The sequence below is a fragment of the Sapajus apella genome, unplaced genomic scaffold (assembly GCF_009761245.1).
Source record: "Sapajus apella isolate SASKATOON/1434 unplaced genomic scaffold, GSC_monkey_1.0 scaffold24, whole genome shotgun sequence".
Taxonomy (NCBI): Eukaryota; Metazoa; Chordata; class Mammalia; order Primates; family Cebidae; genus Sapajus; species Sapajus apella.
Genome location: NW_022436964.1, coordinates 21,901,500 through 21,920,130, shown reverse-complemented (window position 1 = coordinate 21,920,130; position 18,631 = coordinate 21,901,500). Strand labels below are relative to the sequence as shown.

The following is an 18,631-nucleotide window of genomic DNA, read 5'->3' as shown; positions in this document are numbered from 1 at the left end:
TAGTGCCTGATACCTGTAGGTGTCTATCTCCCACATTTTGTGAAGCTTATTCTTTCTAAGTAGCCGAAGCTTATTCTTTCTAAGTAGCCAAGTTAACTATCAAACCAATATCCCCAGAACACCGAAGATGTATGTACCTTTCAGAAGCAAATGTTTACATCACCCAAAATACTGAGCATTAAAATAAATGGCAGTCTTAGAAGGAACATGGCCTAAAACTACAAGGTGTGTGTTTTGTAAAGTTTCACAGTTTGTGTTCCATCTGTCAACAAACGGTTTTCAAAATTTTTTAAATTTATAGGTAAGAAAAATTTTTTTAAAAAAGCACTGCTTTTTCTCAATCCTACTTCTGACAAGCATGTATTTGTTTTGTTTCACTTCAAGAAAAAACGTAAGTAACATAGAATCTTTCAGTCTGGAAGTTAAGAAGTATAAGGTAGCAGGTTTAAACAAACAACAAAAAACTAGTAATCTAGATGAGAAACAGAAAGAGCAGCAGAATTAGTTGGAGCTCATCTAAGCTATACAAGAAGCATAAAAAGAATAAATCATGCAAACAAATCAATTTTGACAGAGGATGTGGTCACTTAGAAAAAAGGATAATACTGAGGGGTAAATTAAATCAGGCAACTATGTTTCTTCAGGGAGCCATCATAAATGGTAAAAAGCCTAGAAGGTAACGCCTTAGCATTATATAGACACTGTACACTGCCCCACTGAAACTCCACCACCATAACCGCACTGAATTATGTAGCTGGAGTGCCAGAAAAATATAGGGCAACTCCAACTACAAACTACCAAACAGGCAAATTCTAAGTTTTAGCTCAAGATCAGTAGTGTATTATATGATTTAATACTCAGTACCTAGGTTTTAAAATACATTAGATTGTTACTTTAATGTAGAATCATAAAGATAAGTATGCCACTACTTTGCTGGGTGAACTGGACAAGTCACATAACTTCCTTGATCTTCAGTTTCCTCATGTCTCAAATCCAGTTGGACTTTATGATCTTCTAAGGTCCTTCCAGCTTGAAAAATTCTGAGTCCATTATAATTGTTTCAGAAGTACAAAACAATTAATGTGGCATTATTTATGTTATTTTTAAGGAAACTGATAAACTCAGTAAACCCTAGTTTTACAAGTTCATCTAATTATCTCTAGCTATCTAAAGAACAGAATGACAGAGGAATCTTGCTGGTACCCAAAGTCCTAAAATCAGTGTTAAAATGCTTCTCTTATATGGGATACTTCATAGATGCTGAAGAATCACAGAATCACTAAGGTTTTGAGCTGGAAGGAAATTCAATTTTTGTTATTGCCTGATCGATTTTTTAGTTCCAGACCTACCTTCTTTGATCCTCTGCTCTACTTGGCTCTCTGGTAACACAGACCTGGCTAGGCAGAACTGGCATTGATGCTAGGTCAGTGTAGAATGAATAGTTCAAAGTATGGGGAAATGAAAATAGCAGAGAAATGGCTATAGGAGAGAAGGGAGCAGTGGAAAATTTTAGTCAAGGAAGTAGCTAATGCAGTTTTATTTAAAAATTGTTACTAATTATAAAATGGTATGTACATTGTTTGATTCTATGAATTGATTAATGTAAGTTAAATACATTTTTAGTGTATACCACATGTCAATGTAGGAGATAATCTTTCAACCTTACACATGACCATTTTTTTGTCTCTCAGTATCTTCACTCAAAGTCAACTGAAAATAACATGGGAGCTGAAGTAGGCTAGTAGTAGGGTATACTATATAGAGACTCAAAGTAAGGCGAAGAATTATGGAAATAGAAACTGACTAAAAGAAATAAGACTGGGCTTATTTAAATACCTAAATATTTTAGACATTTAAGTATCTAAATAGATATTTAAGTATCTAAAATATTTTTCTATCAAAAGGGGAAAGAAAACACTCAGAACATTGAAATTAAGTATGTAAGATTCTTTTAAGAAACTTCAACTTACTGGTTTCCCCAAATTAATTTTACTTGGTATCGAAATTCAGAACTAATTTCCATGTTTAACATTTAATGTCAGTTTATCAGAATTACTGTAAGACACTGCTAATTTAAAAGAGATATCAGAATGAATAAATAATTTAGAGTAAGATCAGCTAATAAAATTATTAACAATAAAGCTCTCTACTGATCACAAGTCTGCAATTTGGGTCCAAAGTCACATGATTAACCTCAACGTGGCCCCATTAGGACTGTAAGGTCAGCTGTACAGAGTTCTAGTTGATGTTGTCACTTTCCATGAAATTATTACACTTTGTTTTGCCTGTGCAAATCCGTAGAGCTAGATTTATACAAAAAAGAAGATGAAAGTAAAATAAGTAGTTCTCAATGAGAAGGTAAAACATAAACTTCTAGTTCTTGACATTATTAATGCACCTGAAGCAGGTGGGCGATACACTCTACACCAAGTGGAAGGAAAAGAAGGAGAAAACAAGAGGACAAGAATGCAGAAAAGCACAAGAAGGACATGACAAAATGGTTAAAAGGATTCTCAGTTGCCTGAAGTTAACAGATGAAACATTTAATAATCTGATCCAGGTGATATCCTATCAAAGAATAAGTCTCTAGTCATCACTAATTAAAGATTTACCTGTACAACATGCCAATGCCGATGTCCAAGTAAAGTGCTTAATCCCTGAGACTCTAAACCTCCATCTGAAAATGGGCTCTTTTCTCGACTGGGCTTACGCTCAGAGTGTGTTGAAGAACTCCTGGGATTCTGGGTTTGTGAAGCCTCTCCACAGTTCAAGTACAAGCGATCCTCACCCTGAAGCAATACCTGCTCTTGGTTACTCTAAATGAGTGAAAGGGGAACAAAATGGGTAAAGAAGAAAAGCAAATAAAAACAACTCAACATATGTAGGAGAAAGTAAGTAACACATTGATTTAGCTTTATTATAGGAAATGTATATATATCTCAATGTTGATTTTCTTCACAGAGGACAAAGACTATACAATAATCTCATGCACTATTATAATTAGAAAGAATAGTGCTATTAGTGACCATGAGTTTTCAACTAGAAAGCCAGTGTTCTCAAAGGTAAGGAGACTTATTAACTATTCAAATCAGACAAAGCAGCATCCTACCCACCTCACCATTTTAGTCCAAATGCTGGCTTGACATAAAACTCAGGGTGCTTTTAAATTATTATTTGCGATGGGGAAGGGGAGGAGAAATACTTTCTTCTTTTCTGGGGATCCTTAATCTTCAAGTGGAATAACAGATTTGAGATTCAGGCTATTTTCACTTTCCTTCTTGATTTGTTGTAAATTTCAATTAGAAATTTGTTGTACCAAATTTCCATTAAAAAGCCATTGATAGTAGGTTATACATTTCTAACATGTTACATATACTATTACTGTATATTAGCAATATATAGTAATACTGGTATACATTATTTCAGATAGAAATATAAGTTTATAATTTGGGGCAGTGTTTCTAAAAGCAAGTCCTCAGACACATTTTCTTCAAGCTGTTTCTTAAAAATTCAGTTAAATAAGCATGGGGAACATTGTTTTTTATATGCTACCTCCTGGATTTTCACGATGCACATAAGCATATTTTAAGACTCTGAGCCCTAAAATAAAGAAATTTCTATAATTTTGTTTTACCTTTATTTCACACTTAAATGGAAACAAAAATTTAAAAAATTTTAAAAATCCACAGAATATACACTCTTCTCAGCACCACATCACACCTATTCTAAAATTGACCACATAATTGGGAGTAAATCACTCCTCAGCAAATGCAAAAGAACGGAAATTGTAACAAACAGTCTCTCAGACCACAGTGCAATCAAGTTAGAACTCAGAATTCAAAAACTAACCCAGAACCGCACAGCTTCATGGAAACTGAACAACTTGCTCTTGAATGTTGACTGGATAAACAATGAAATGAAGACAGAAATAAAGATGTTCTTCGAAACCAACGAGAATGAAGACACAACATACCAGAATCTCTGGGACACATTTAAAGCAGTCTCTAGAGGAAAATATATAGCAATAAGTGCCCACATGAGAAGCAAGGAGAGATCAAAAATTGACACCCTATCGTCAAAACTGAAAGAGCTAGACGAGCAAGATCAAAAAACCTCAAAGTCTAGCAGAAGACAAGAAACAGCTAAGATCAGAGCAGAACTGAAGGAGATAGAGACACAAAAAACCCTTCAAAAAATCAATAAATCCAGGAGCTGGTTTTTTGAAAAGATCAACAAAATAGACAGACCACTAGCCAGATTAATAAAAAAGAAAAGGAGAAAAACCAAATTGATGCCATAAAAAACAATAAAGGTGATATCACCACAGATTCCACAGAAATTCAAACCATCATCAGAGATTATTACAAACAACTCTATGCACATAAACTAATAAACCTGGAAGAAATGGATAAATTCCTGGACACTTGCCTCCTCCCAAGCCTAAACCAGGAAGAAGCTGAAACCCTCAACAGACCCATAACAAGGTCTGAAGTTGAGGCAGCAATTAAGAGCTTACCACCCAAAAAAAGTCCAGGTCGAGATGGGTTCACAGCCGAATTCTACCAGACATACAAAGAGGAGCTGGTACCACTCCTTCTGAAACTATTCCAAACAATACAAAAAGAGGGAATTCTTCCCAAATCATTTTATGAGACCAACATCATCCTGATTCCAAAACCCGGCAGAGACGCAACAAGAAAAGAAAACTACAGGCCAATATCCATGATGAACATAGATGCAAAAATCTTCAATAAAATACTGACAAGCCGATTGCAACAGCACATCAAAAAGCTTATCCACCATGATCAAGTAGGCTTCATCCCACGGATGCAGGGCTGGTTCAACATACGCAAGTCTATAAACGTAATTCACCACATAAACAGAACCAAAGACAAAAACCACATGATTATCTCAATTGATGCAGAGAAGGCCTTGACAAAATTCAACAGCCCTTTATGCTAAAAACCCCCAATAAGCTAGGTATTGATGGAACATATCTCAAAATAATAAAAGCTATTTATGACAAACCAACAGCCAATATCATACTGAATGGGCAAAAACTGGAAGCATTCCCCTTGAAATGTGGCACAGACAAGGATGCCCTCTCTCACCACTGCTATTCAATATAGTATTAGAAGTTCTAGCCAGAGCAATCAGGCAAGAAAAAGAAATAAAGAGCATTCAAATAGGAAAGGAGGAAGTCAAATTGTCTCTATTTGCAGACAACATGATTGTATATCTAGAAGACCCCATCGTCTCAGCCCCAAACCTCCTGAAACTGATAAGCAAGTTCAGCAAAGTCTCAGGATACAAAATCAATGTGCAAAAATCACATGCATTCCTATACACCAATAACAGACTTAAAGAGAGCCAAATCAAGAACAAACTTCCATTCACAATTGCCACAAAGAGAGTAAAATACCTAGGAATACAACTAACAAGGAATGTAAAGGCCCTCTTCAATGAGAACTACAAGCCACTGCTCAACGAAATAAGAGAGGACACAAACAGGTGGAGAAACATTCCATGTTCATGGTTAGGAAGAATCAATATCGTGAAAATGGCCATACTGCCCAAAGTAATTTACAGATTCAATGCTATCCCCATCAAGCTACCAATGACCTTCTTCGCAGAACTGGAAAAAACCACCTTAAACTTCATATGGAACCAAAAGAGAGCCCGCATAGCCAAGTCAATTCTAAGCAAAAAGAACAAAGTGGGAGGCATGACACTACCGGACTTCAAACTATACTACAAGTCTACAGTAATCAAAACAGCATGGTACTGATACCAAAACAGAGATATAGACCAATGGAACAGAACAGAGGTCTCGGAGGCAACACAACATATCTACAACCATCTGATCTTTGACAAACCTGACAAAAACAAGCAATGGGGAAAGGATTCCCTGTTCAATAAATGGTGTTGGGAAAGCTGGCTAGCCATGTGCAGAAAGCAGAAACTGGACCCCTTCCTGACACCTTACACTGAAATTAACTCCAGATGGATTAAAGACTTAAAACATAAGATCTAACACCATAAAAACCCTAGAAGAAAATCTAGGCAAAACCATTCAGGACATAGGTGTAGGCAAGGACTTCATGACCAAAACACCAAAAGTATTGACAACAAAAGCCAGAATAGACAAATGGGACCTAATCAAACCCCACAGCTTCTGTACAGCAAAAGAAACAGTCATTAGAGTGAATCAGCAACCAACAGAATGGGAAAAAATTTTTGCAGTTTACGCATCTGACAAAGGGCTGATATCCAGAATTTACAAAGAACTAAAGCAGATTTACAAGAAAAAAACTAACAAGCCCATTCAAAAGTGGGCAAAGGATATGAACAGACACTTTACAAAAGAAGACATACATGAGGCCAACAAACATATGAAAAAATGCTCATCATCACTGGTCATCAGAGAAATGCAAATCAAAACAACATTGAGATACCATCTCACGCCAGTTAGAATGGCGATCATTAAAAAATCTGGAGACAACAGATGCTGGAGAGGATGTGGAGAAATAGGAACACTTTTGCACTGTTGGTGGGAGTGTAAATTAGTTCAACCATTGTGGAAGATAGTGTGGTGATTCTTCATGGATCTAGAAATAGAAATTCCATTTGACCCAGCAATCCCATTACTGGGTATATATCCAAAGGATTATAAATCATTCTATTATAAAGACACATGCACACGAATGTTCACTGAAGCACTGTTTCCAATATCAAAAACTTGGAACCAACCCAAATGCCCATCGATGATAGCCTGGACAAAGAAAATGTGACATATACACAGCATGGAATACTATGCAGGCGTAAAAAATGATGAGTTCATGTCCTTGGTAGGGACATGGATGAACCTGGAAACCATCATTCTCAGCAAACTGACAGAAGAGCAGAAGATCAAACACCGCATGTTCTCACTCATAGGCGGGTGTTGAACAATGAGAACACATGGACACAGGGAGGGGAGCACTACACACTGGGGTCAGTTGGGGGGAAATAGGGGAGGGACGGTGGGGGGTGGGGAGCTGGGGAGAGATAGCAAGGGGAGAAATGCCAGATGTAGGTGATGGGGAGAAACTCAGCAAATCACACTGCCACGTGTGTACCTATGCAACAATTTTGCATGTTCTTCACGTGTACCCCAAAACCTAAAATGCAATAAAATAAATAAATGGGGAAAAAAAAATCCCATGGAACTGCTGCTAATATCTCTCCTAAGTAGTGCCTGGAGGAACATGCTTTGGAAAATGCTATTCAGATAAAAACTAGATTATTCAAATTATTCAAATATATAAACATTGCTTTCCGTCAAATTGCTTATGACCCTATTAAAAAAATAAAAACCAAAGAAACACAACTCATTGAGAAATAAAATTTTGGTATAAATTTAATATAAAGTAAAAACACAAGAATTACAGAAAAGAAGATAATATGCCAATTTTAGGAGTATATACCATGAAGATGTCATAAAGAAGGGTCTAAAATTCTAACATAAAATTAACACTAAAAAATCAGAGCTTTAAATATACTTACCATACAAGGGTTTACGGTGAGTACACTCTTAATAAACTGAAATAACAGGATGCTGGGCTGTTTTACTACACTCCTGAGGTCAGACTCAATTTCAGTGTTTTGAGAGCCAAATCCACTGATTACCCACAGGTGATAGCCTTCTGCACCCCAGCTCTTAGAGAGAAGAAGAGGAAGAAAAAAAGTCAGAGTAATAAATGGCTTTTGTAGCCCTTCCTAGTTTCAATTATCCAAATTCTGAAAGAGCCAATGACAGCACTATTAATGCAGGTTGGAGAAACTGTGATAACACAGACAAGAATCACACCTTCAAATACCTCTTAACTAACTCCAGAAGAAACCACCATTACTGCTGTCTATCTACAAAAGCGAAAACATTACCTACCATTCTTAATGCCAATTTTAGGATCTCAATCCTACAATTACCTACTATGCTCTGTAACTTCTCCATTACTTTTAATTTAGCTGCCTCTCAAATACAAAGAAATTCCTTATAGAAGACACTCCAGGTTACCTAGCAGAGGCCTGGCAAAGAGGCCCATACAACATGCAGTTTTGTATGGAGCAAAGAACATTGGATAGGAAGCTATGAGACTAGAGTTTTCATTATAGCTTAGCTTTTTATTGTATTACATTGGCCAAGCCAGGGTATGTTTCTTCCTCTGTAAAATGAGGAGGTTCAAATAAATTCCTCCAGGGCCACTCAGTTTTAATATTCTGTAATTAGATTCCATGATAGTATTTTTAAAGATTAGTGATTCTCAATCTTCAAACCAAGAAAACAGTAAAGGGGCAAAAGGGGTACCTCATGAATTGTTGCAAAATTTCAAAAGTTTAATAGGACTTTCATGTTTTCCTATGATAAAGGCGTACAAGTTTTAACTAAAATGCTGAGATTCTTAGCTTGTGGTTGAAGTATCAACTTAGTGAAATGGAAAACACTGGCTGTTTCATGCCATTCAGAAGCACTGATTGGCATTTACAGAAATGTATGGCTGAAAACTTAAATTATGGATGTGGGAAAAGACATCAAAAGAGGTCCTTGGTGGTGGAAGGTTGGAAACCACTATTAGGCAACCATGGTAGCTTTAATTCTACAAGAAATCCAAGATTAGAAAAACGTCTTCCTCTGTGGAGCAAGAAAGAAGGGAAGTGAGAAGTCTCACTGTCACTAATTTAAAAAGGATGGTAAGCAGAGGGGCTATAAGCAAGAAAAAGTTGTTATGTAAAGACAGGGGTTATATCTCTTCGTTTTCTAGAGAAACTCTTGAAAATAGGTATACAAAAATGCAGGTTGAGCCTCCCTAAATCCAAAAATCTGAAATGCCCCAATTGCTGAAACTTTTTGAGGGCTGATATGACACCACAGTAAAAAATTCCACACCTGACTTCATGTGATGAGATGCAGTTAAAATTTTTTATGCACAAAATTATTAAAAATACATTATCTCAGTCTAAGTGTGTAGGACACATATAAAACGTAAGTGAATTTTGTGTTTAGACTTGAGTCTCATCCTCAAGAATGTATATACAAATATTCCAAAATCCAAAAAGTTCCAAAATCTGGTTCCAAGCATTTTGGTTAAGGGATATTCAACCTGTATTGTTTACAACAGTGACTATAATTCTCTTGACATACATCTATGGGAGTTTTAAAAAATATGCCCGAGGCACTGTGCTATACTGCAACTAACAAAGTGTGTGTGTGTGTGTGTGTGCGCGCGCGCGTGCGTGTGCACACGCACACGCGCACCCGCTCAAGTAATGCACAACAAATCCTCCAGGAAAAATGTGTGTGTATGTATGTATATATATGTGCACTCAAGTAATGCACAACATATCCTCCAGGAAAAATGCCCAACGATCATTTCACCTCATGTTAAAAGCAAGCAGGCCATGAGAAGACACATACAAAAAAGGCCTCATCTGAACAGTCATTATCATTATAAGATGATAGGCGTTCGGTGGATATATCTAAACAAAACGCAAATACTGAAAACAAGGCAGCCTTCCAATCAAAAAAAGGGACGACTTTCATCAAGCAAGAACTATTGAGGAGGAGGCCACTGAGACTAAAACAGTTTTGTGATTTCATCAGATCAACATGAGTGAAAAAACGGCCAGCCTGGGCAACAGGGCAATACCCTGTCTTTACTAAAAATAAATAGCTGGGTGTTGGTAGTGGCATGCCTATAGTCTCAGCTACTTGGGAGGTTGAGGCAGTAGGATCGCTAGTGAGCCTGGGGGATAGAGGCTGCAGTGAGCTTTGATCTGCCACTGCTCTCCAGTCTGGGTGACAGAGCAAGACCCTGTCTCAAGAAATAAATTAATAAACATGAGTAAAAACAGGGAAGAAAAAAATCCAAGTTTTTTTTATACGATGCCAATTTTTTATAGAAAATACTTACCATGGAGTTGATCTTAAGGGGCTCCTTTTTGGTGCCATCAGACCTATAACTGAAACAGAATAGAAACTATAATACAGCCTTCCAATTATACATAATGCACATAAAATTTAGTGTTGGTTTTCTTAAAAAAATCAAAATGATTTTGCTCCTTCAAAATAGAAATACATAACAATTCATGAAATACAACACTGTGGGTTAATACACCTAGGTGTATGTATCTCTTACCCACATTTTCCCAGGTCCAAGTGACTTCTTGCCAGAGTCATGCAGCTTAAGGTGTGCTCATTTAATCAGGACTGAAGTTCAGGGTAGTATACGAAGTGGGAAGAGATACTAACCTACTTCTATCAACCACTGGGCTAACCTACATTAACCCAGTGAGAGAACGTAACTTTCTACTATTTATGTACATGTCTTACCACCCTCATTAAATTATAAACTACCTAAAAGCAGAACCATGTCTGATTCTGCTTTGTGTCTGACATGCTGTTATATATGCAACAGGGATTCAATAAATACATTTTTATGGAATGAGATGCATGTTTTTCAAAAAATGAATGTTCAGAGAATGAATATATTCTGAATAGATTACGAACTTTACTGTTTAAAGAACTGAGGCAAAATGGAAGTTTTGACACAAGGTTTTGGTATGCATGCACTGTGAAAAATAATGGAGTTATTTTATCTAAAAATTGCATTTTTTGACTTACGCAAAATCTCCTCCAAGTGTACAAATCAGCTGTGCTCCAAACACACTCCATAAAGAAAGGCCTCCATATTCCCAGGTAACTATTACAACACTACTGTCAGGAGACCACCTCATCAATTTAACAGCTCCTGTTTTGTTCCAAATGTCTGTTAGGAAATAGTAAGAAGAGTTAAAAATAAATAGTTGCTTCAGAAATTCAAAAATAGTTTTGTTTTTTTTTTTACAGTTGATATTTTCAAATCTAAAGGAGCAGAAAGGCATGACTGCTTCAAAAAATGAAATAAATCCTGCTTATTTAGGACTACTTAAAATTAGCAAGGCCATTAGTTTTGTCCTGATCTAAGCAGAACAAACTCAGTGCACAGGTGATTTTTAAGAAGTGAAAGCTGTTTCTAGCCACTGTTGGCTTGAATAACTTATAAATGTGTAATCTTAAGCATCCTTGGCTTTGTATAAATCAGTTTCTGTAAAACAGGAATAAGGTTTACAGTAAAAACTGTCCTTAGGGAAAAAAAAAAAAAAAAAAAGCTGGCCTTTAAAAAGGCTACATAGTAAGAATGATTAAAAAAAAACTTAAGGAGCAAATTTCTATTTCTGGAAGCACAGCAATTGATACCCTCAATGACTTCCACACTGAAAAAACTAAGATGTTGAATAGAATACTTAAATCCTCAAAACAACCAAAAATACTGAGACAAAGTGCTTGCTCCCTGAATTTTTCTGTCAAATCCTGGAGACCTTGACTTCTCCCTCTGATGACTCATGTTAGGAACAGGAGATGAAACTCAGAGTTTGGCCAAGGCAGGTAATCTAACAAAAGATACTCATATAAACCTGGGACTACAATGGACTATATCCATGATGAATGAGAAAAAAAAAAAACTCTGCCATGCAGAAGGAAAAAATTAGCAAGGAACATTTCCATGTTTCATCAGTGGAACTGAATGGAAAATAATGTTCGTTTGATCATCTAAAGCCACAAACGCTCTCTGTGATTTGTAATTTTGTGCAATTTAATGAGGTTCAAAGAAATCATAGAGAATACAAAGCAATGGGTTCCAGATTGATGTAGTGCTCCCAAGTGACCAGTCAAAGCAAAGACGAATCCTCTCTGGAAAAACTCAAATGTAATTCAGTTCTTCAAGCACTACACAAAAAATATGCTTCAAAGAAAATAATTGGCTCTCAGTCAAAAATCCTAAAATACATAAACAAATGAGCAAAAACCCAAAGAATCAAGACAAGGCAGAAACAGTCTCAGAACGGCTTCAGATTTTGGGATTAACAAACATAGAACATAAAATAACTATGCTTTTTATAGTCAACGAAATAAAAGAGAAAACCGACAAGGAGCAGGATGCATACAGATCGGAAAAAGAGCTAAATAAGACTTTAAATAATAAAACATACAATACCTGAAATTAAAAACTTGGACAGATCAAACAACATATTAGACATAACTGGACAGAATTAGCAAACCCAGATGGAGAAAAAAAATTCTAGAATGCAGTCTAGAGAAATAAAATTAAAAAAATTTTAAAGTCAGGTTAAGAAATACGGAAAAAAGTAAAATGTATCAGAGTTCCAGATAAATAGATTAGGGTAGAGGCAGTATTTAGAAAGACTGGTTGAGAAAATTTTCCAGAAATAGTTCAAAGACATGAATCTTCAACCAGCAAGCCTGAGTCTCAAGCAGGATTTGAAAAACAAACAAAATTCTTCACCTTCCACAACACAGTGAAACTGCAGAATGCCAAAAACGAAAACAAAATTTGAAAGGTAGCTATAAAGACTAATCTCTGGAAAAGAGAAGACAACTTGATCTCCCAATAGCTGCAATGAAAATTCAACGACACTGGAGTGAATTCTTCAATACATAAAAAGAAAAGAACTGCCAATCCAAAACAGCCTACCAAGTTACACTATAATTAAATCACGAGGGCAAAATAAGTACATTTCAGACTCCCCCAAAATAGAGTTTACCTTCAAAAAACTTCATTAAAAGAAATTCCAAAGGATGTATGGGAGGTTTTTCAGGCAGAAAATTGTCTCAAGAAGAGGTATGAGTTGGTAAAAGATATGATAGGCAAAAATATTGTTGTAAGTATGGGTAACACTAAGTCAACATAAATAAGTATCTTAATTGTGATAGTTAATACTGAGTGTCAACTTGATTGGATTGAAGGATACAAAGCATTGATCCTGGCTGTGTCTGTGAGGGTGTTGCCAAAGGAGATTAACATTTCAGTCAGTGGGCTGGGAAAGGCAGAACCACCCTTAATCTGGGTGGGCACAATCTAATCAGCTGCCAGTGCAGCTAGAAGATAAGCAGAAAAATGTAAAAACAGAGACTGGCCTAGCCCCCCACCCTACATATTTCTCCAGTGCTAGGTGCTTCCTGCCGTTGAACATCAAACTCCAAGTTCTTCAGTGTTGGAACTCAGACTGGCTTTCCTTGCTCCTCAGCCTGCAGAGGGGCTATTATTGGACCTTGTGATTGTGTGAGTTAATACTATTAAACTCCTCTTTTTAATTTATATGTATGTATTCTATTAGTTCTGTCCCTCTAGAGAACTCTTACTAATACAGATTTTGGTACCAGGAGTTGTTCTAGAGGAACAGAATATTAAGGATGGAGTTCTTTCATTGGTTTTGGGGTTTCTGGAGTTGGCTGCTTTATATGATTAGACCCCAAAATGTTAAGGACTTTATTTCTAATAGTACAGGGAACACTGATAGTCCTTGGCATGAACTGTTTAGAGACTTATGCAAAATAGATGCATCTGACACTCCTGACTTGTTGCTTGTTGAAGGCAAGGAGTTTAATGACTCTATACATAACACCTTTGACCATAAGTGGAGAACCTAAGAACATAATGAAGCTGGTTGGTTGCTCTTAAGTTCAGTGAACAAAGTGATAAAGAAAATGATGAACTCAGGGACTCTATCTCCCAGAAGTAGATACTGAGCCTCAGATCTGCTAAGATTGTCCTGAGTGAAAGTCTTATCTCCTATAGAAAAAGAGCTGAAATTGTGGAAAAATAGAGACAAATCCTTATCATATGAGTGGCTGACCTGCAATGAAAGGTGCATGCACAGCCTCAACAGGTATCTACTGTTAAAGTGAGGACATCAACTGGAAAAGAATGAGACCCTGCAACTTGGAATGGGGATGTGTTGGAAGACCCTGATGAAGCTGGATTCATCACTGAGTTTGTAAACTGTGGTGAACCTTTTTTGCCATAAGAAACAGCTTCCCCATCCCCACTAGTGGCAACATCCCTTCCGGGACCCATGCTGCCATCAGTCCTTTCACCTTTGTCTGAGGAGATAAACCCTGTGCTGCCTGAGGCAACAGCGATGGCCTCCCTTGAGGCACTTTCCAGGCAACAGAATGCTGATTCTCCTCAGGGGTCACCCCCAACACCTCTGTTTGTTTCTAGACCTATAACTAAAGTCCTGGTGGGCCTGTAGAGGTGAGGTTGAGAGTATGACCCATCAGGAGTTATGCTATGGAAACTGGTTGAGTTTTCCAATTTATATAAACAGAAATCTGGAGAACAGGCATGGGAATGGATATTAAGGGTGTGGGATAATGATGGAAGGAACAAAGAGTTGGCTCAGACTGAATTTATTGAGTTAAGCCCACTAAGTAGGGACTCTGCATTTAATGTTGCAGGTGGCAAGTTAAAAAAGGTTCCAATAGTTTATTCACTCCATTAGCTGAAATATGGGTTAAAAGATGGCCCACTGTGAGTGAGCTGGAAATGCCTGATCTCCCTGGGTTTAATGTAGAAGAAGGGCTCCAAAGGCTTAGGGAGATTGGGATGGTGGAATGGATTAGTCACTTTAGACCTACTCATCTCAGCTGGGAGGGTCTAGAAGATATATCCTTGACCAGTGCCTTGCAAAACAGATTTGGGAGGGCAGCACCTACATCTTTGAAGAACACTGTAATTACTCTTCTCCGTATGTCAGATCTAACAGTGGGAACCTCAGTCACTCAACTACAAAATTTAAATACAATGGGAATAATTGGATCCAGAGGCAGTAGGGCCAAGTGATGGCATTCAATCATCAAAGGCAAGGTAGGTGTAGCTACCATAATCGACAGCAGAGGCAAAGTAGCAATCAGAATAGTCTGACTCGTGTAGAGCTCTGGCATTGGCTAATTAATCACGGTGTTCCTGGAAGTGAAATGGTAAGAAGCCTACTGCATTCCTACTTAATTTATACAGGCAGAAAACTTCTAGGTCTCATGGACAGAAGACTAATTTTAATTATTAAATCAGAGAATCACAGCCCCTCAATTTCCAGACTTGAGCCTGTTTCAGACCCAGAACCCCAATATTTGACCTACAGCATGACATGCATTGTTTAATTTAAAATCAGCATCTGCTATACCTAGCATTACCAGTAAATGAAAAATGTTAAAAAAAAAAAAAAAAAGAAAAAGAAAAAGAAAAAGAAAAAGACTCACCAGGATACTGTTTTGCTGTTAGCTCTAATTTATGAGATAGCAGCATGGCTCCAGTGCTGTTATCTATTGTATAGACCTGCACAGAACCACTGTGAAAACAACAACAACAAAAAAAAACTTTTAGTGAAAAAAGACAAATACAAATAGAAAAAGCTTTATGGAACTCTTACATTTTGCTGGTGGGAGTGTTTTAACTAGAACAAAACCATTTTGTCAGTAAGTTGCAGTCATCTCATGAATTTGAACAAAGATATATTCTAATCTCACAATTTTACTTCCAGATATATCCCAGAAATTATTGTATAATGTTTATTAGAGACATGTACAATGTCCATTGTACTACTGTGTATAATTTTTAAAAAAGGAAATAGAATATCTAGCAACATGAGAAAAAAATAAACTTTTATTTGACTATAGTACATATGGTGTAGCAATGTAAATACTATATCATACAGCACTAAAAATGAATGAACTTTAGCCACATGGATAGCGAATACAGTTAACCCTTGAACAACATGGATTTGAACTGCATGGGCTCACTTATAAGTGTATTTTCTTCTGCCTCTGCCACCCCTGAGATACCATGACCAACTCCTCCTTTTCCTCCTTCTCTTCCTCAGCCTATTCAGCATGAAGATAGTGAGAATGAAGGCCTCTGTGATGATCCACTTTCACTTAATAGTAAATACATTATTTCTTCCTTATAATATATATATATATATATATTTTTTTTTGAGACCTAGTCTCACTCTGTTGCCCTGGCTAGAGTGCAGTGGCACCATCTCGGCTCACTGCTGCCTCAGCCTCCCTAATAGCTGGGATTACAGGCATGAGCCACCACACTCGGGTAATTTTTGTATTTTTAGTGGAGACGGGGTTTCACCATACTGGCCAGGCTGGTCTCGAACTCCTGACCTCATGATCCGCCCACCTCAGCCTCCCAAAGTGGTGGGATTACAGGCGTGAGCCACCGAGTCCAGCCTCTTCCTTATAATTTTCTTAATAATTTTTTCTCTAGCTTATTGTCAGAATACAATATATAATATTAATATATATAACATAAAAAGTATGTGTTAATTGACTATACTGTCAATAAAGTTTCCAGTCAACAGTATGCTATTAGTAGTTAAAAGTTGGCTGGGCGCGGTGGCTCACGCCTGTAATCCCAGCACTTTGGGAGGCCGAGGCGGGTGGATCACGAGGTCAAGAGATCGAGATCATCCTGGTCAACACGGTGAAACCCCGTCTCTACTAAAACTACAAAAAATTAGCTGGGCATGGTGGCACGTGCTTGTAATCCCAGCTACTCAGGAGGCTGAGGCAGGAGAATTGCCTGAACCCAGGAGACGGAGGTTGCGGTGAGCCGAGATCGCGCCATTGCACACCAGCCTGGGTAACAAGAGCGAAACTCCGTCTCAAAAAAAAAAAAAAAAAAAGTAGTTTAAAGTCCTGGAAGGAGTAAAAAGTTATATGCAAATTTTCAACTGTGTGAGGCAGTTAGTGCCTCTTACTGGGTTGTTCAACAGTCAACAGTACATATATTTAAGATATCTTATAGATACACACACACACACACACACACACACACACACACACAAAAGTGTATGTGTGTGTGTAAAAGCACAGCAAATATAAATATACATATTTGATAAATATAGCAGTTATATAGTATTAATGGTAAATATATTTGTGGTAAAAAATACAATGAAGAATTAATGTATACAAATTTCAGATTAGTGATACTCTGGCAGAGAAAGGGGAGTATCAAAGAAAAGGGATAAACAGCAGGCTTCATCAGCACTGCTGAGGTATTTACTATTTCTTATGCTGGATGATAACTTATAAAGATTTTATTTTAAAATGTATACGTTTTGTGTATATATAATTATTTAAAACATTTTTACAAGGTCAAATTTATGAAGGGTCTGAAGCCAAAAGTAAAATCTCTATAATACTTCTAAGGTACATTTCAAAATTGAACTACAATGATAACAGAAAAGTCTCATTTGTGCTTGTGGTATAGTCTCGGTTCAAAAATTTAACGCACATTCAGCATTTGAAAATGAAGCTCCTACTTATGCAACATTATTGTAGTAAGAAAGAGAAACAAATGTTATTCTTAAAAAGACTTTTTAACATAAGATTGCTTTTGCACATAATAGGATGACACTGGTTTATGACTATCAGAATGTTTTATTGTGGTAGGAGAAATCAGATTGTTTCTTCACAGCAGCTTTGATACATTCCCATACAGGTCCTGTCTCAAGGATTAGAACTGAGACTAAGTAAATAAAATATCTGCAATAGCAGCCTCCTTAAAGTTGTCTCATAGCATACTGATACTCTGTTTTTTTTTTTTTTTTTCTTTATGTGTTCCATTTTGGATAATTTCTAAGTTTTTCAAGTTCATTAACCTTTTCTTCTGCAATGTCTAATCTGTTGTTAGTTCCATACAGTGTATTTTTCATCTCAGACATTACAGTTTTCACCTCTAGAAGTTTAATTTCAGTCTTTTTCTAATATTTTCTATGTCTCAGTTTAATATCCAAGAGGGACACCTTACAGCTCTCTGAAGTTCTGTCTTTGTGCCACCTCTTTGGTGTCTATATTATGAACTCTAGGTCCCTTGGTTCCCCCAGATTCTCTGATTTCCATGTGCTCATCTCAGCTCAGGATCTATCTCCACATTCCTGTGCTGCATCCTACAAACACTCAAAATAATATAAACTAAGGGCAGTTATAGAGATCATTTTGTTTCTCATCTTTCAGAAGTCACTGTCCTTTGTTACTTTATGTTCCTGTCTTGAATTCAAAACAGCTCTTGCATATTTTTGTCCATTTTTTTTGGCTGTATCAGATGGAAGGGAAAATCTAATCTGTCATTCAGTCATACCCAGAAGCCAAATATCTGGAAAAGATTTCTTTACAGACTATCTGCCCAAATAGATCATCTCTTGCTGAGAGACAGACTAAGTGCGTAGCAGGTATTTGTATTTGCTTTGCATCTACAGCTGTCAACTGCTAACCCTGGGTTGCTGAGCTCTAAAATGTTAGTGAGGAGTCAATGTTTTAAATAACAAGTAGGCACTGAGTTACTGCTTATAAAAGTCTGACAATCTTTTAAGTATTCTGTAGTGCCTGTATTTTTAAAATTACTTTTACTTCCATTTCTCACCAGCCTTATGTAAGAGAAAAATAGATTCTCATTAAAAATATAGGACTAACTCCAAAGCAAATAAACCTCTGTAAGAGAGATATGGCTACTGCCACATAAGTGATCAAATTTAGCATCATTAATATGGAGACAATTTGACATTATTACTAAATGATACCATAGGAAGTATGTATTATCACCCATGACAAAATGTGTAACCAGAATCTAATAGTATCTTTAAATATAAAGATAAGAGGAAGGTTGTTCAAATACTGATCTGCTGCAAACTGGCATCCTAAAAGGAAGCTGGCTTCTTGCACAACTCTAAGGACACCAGC

The 18,631-nt window shown here is 36.8% G+C and overlaps 1 protein-coding gene across 5 annotated transcripts in view; it reads right to left on the bottom strand.

The window, feature by feature from the left end:
* The window catches only part of RIC1 (RIC1 homolog, RAB6A GEF complex partner 1), a 151,411-nt gene that overhangs the window by 27,516 nt on the left and 105,264 nt on the right, over positions 1–18,631 (bottom strand). For all 5 annotated transcript variants that reach the window (XM_032291073.1, XM_032291070.1, XM_032291071.1 and 2 more), the window contains 5 exons: positions 15,140–15,228; positions 10,661–10,805; positions 9,951–9,999; positions 7,546–7,698; positions 2,613–2,816 (listed from right to left, as the gene is read on the bottom strand). In XM_032291073.1, coding sequence (XP_032146964.1) covers positions 2,613–2,816; positions 7,546–7,698; positions 9,951–9,999; positions 10,661–10,805; positions 15,140–15,228 — 640 coding nt within the window. The remainder of the gene's footprint in view (positions 1–2,612; positions 2,817–7,545; positions 7,699–9,950; positions 10,000–10,660; positions 10,806–15,139; positions 15,229–18,631) is intronic.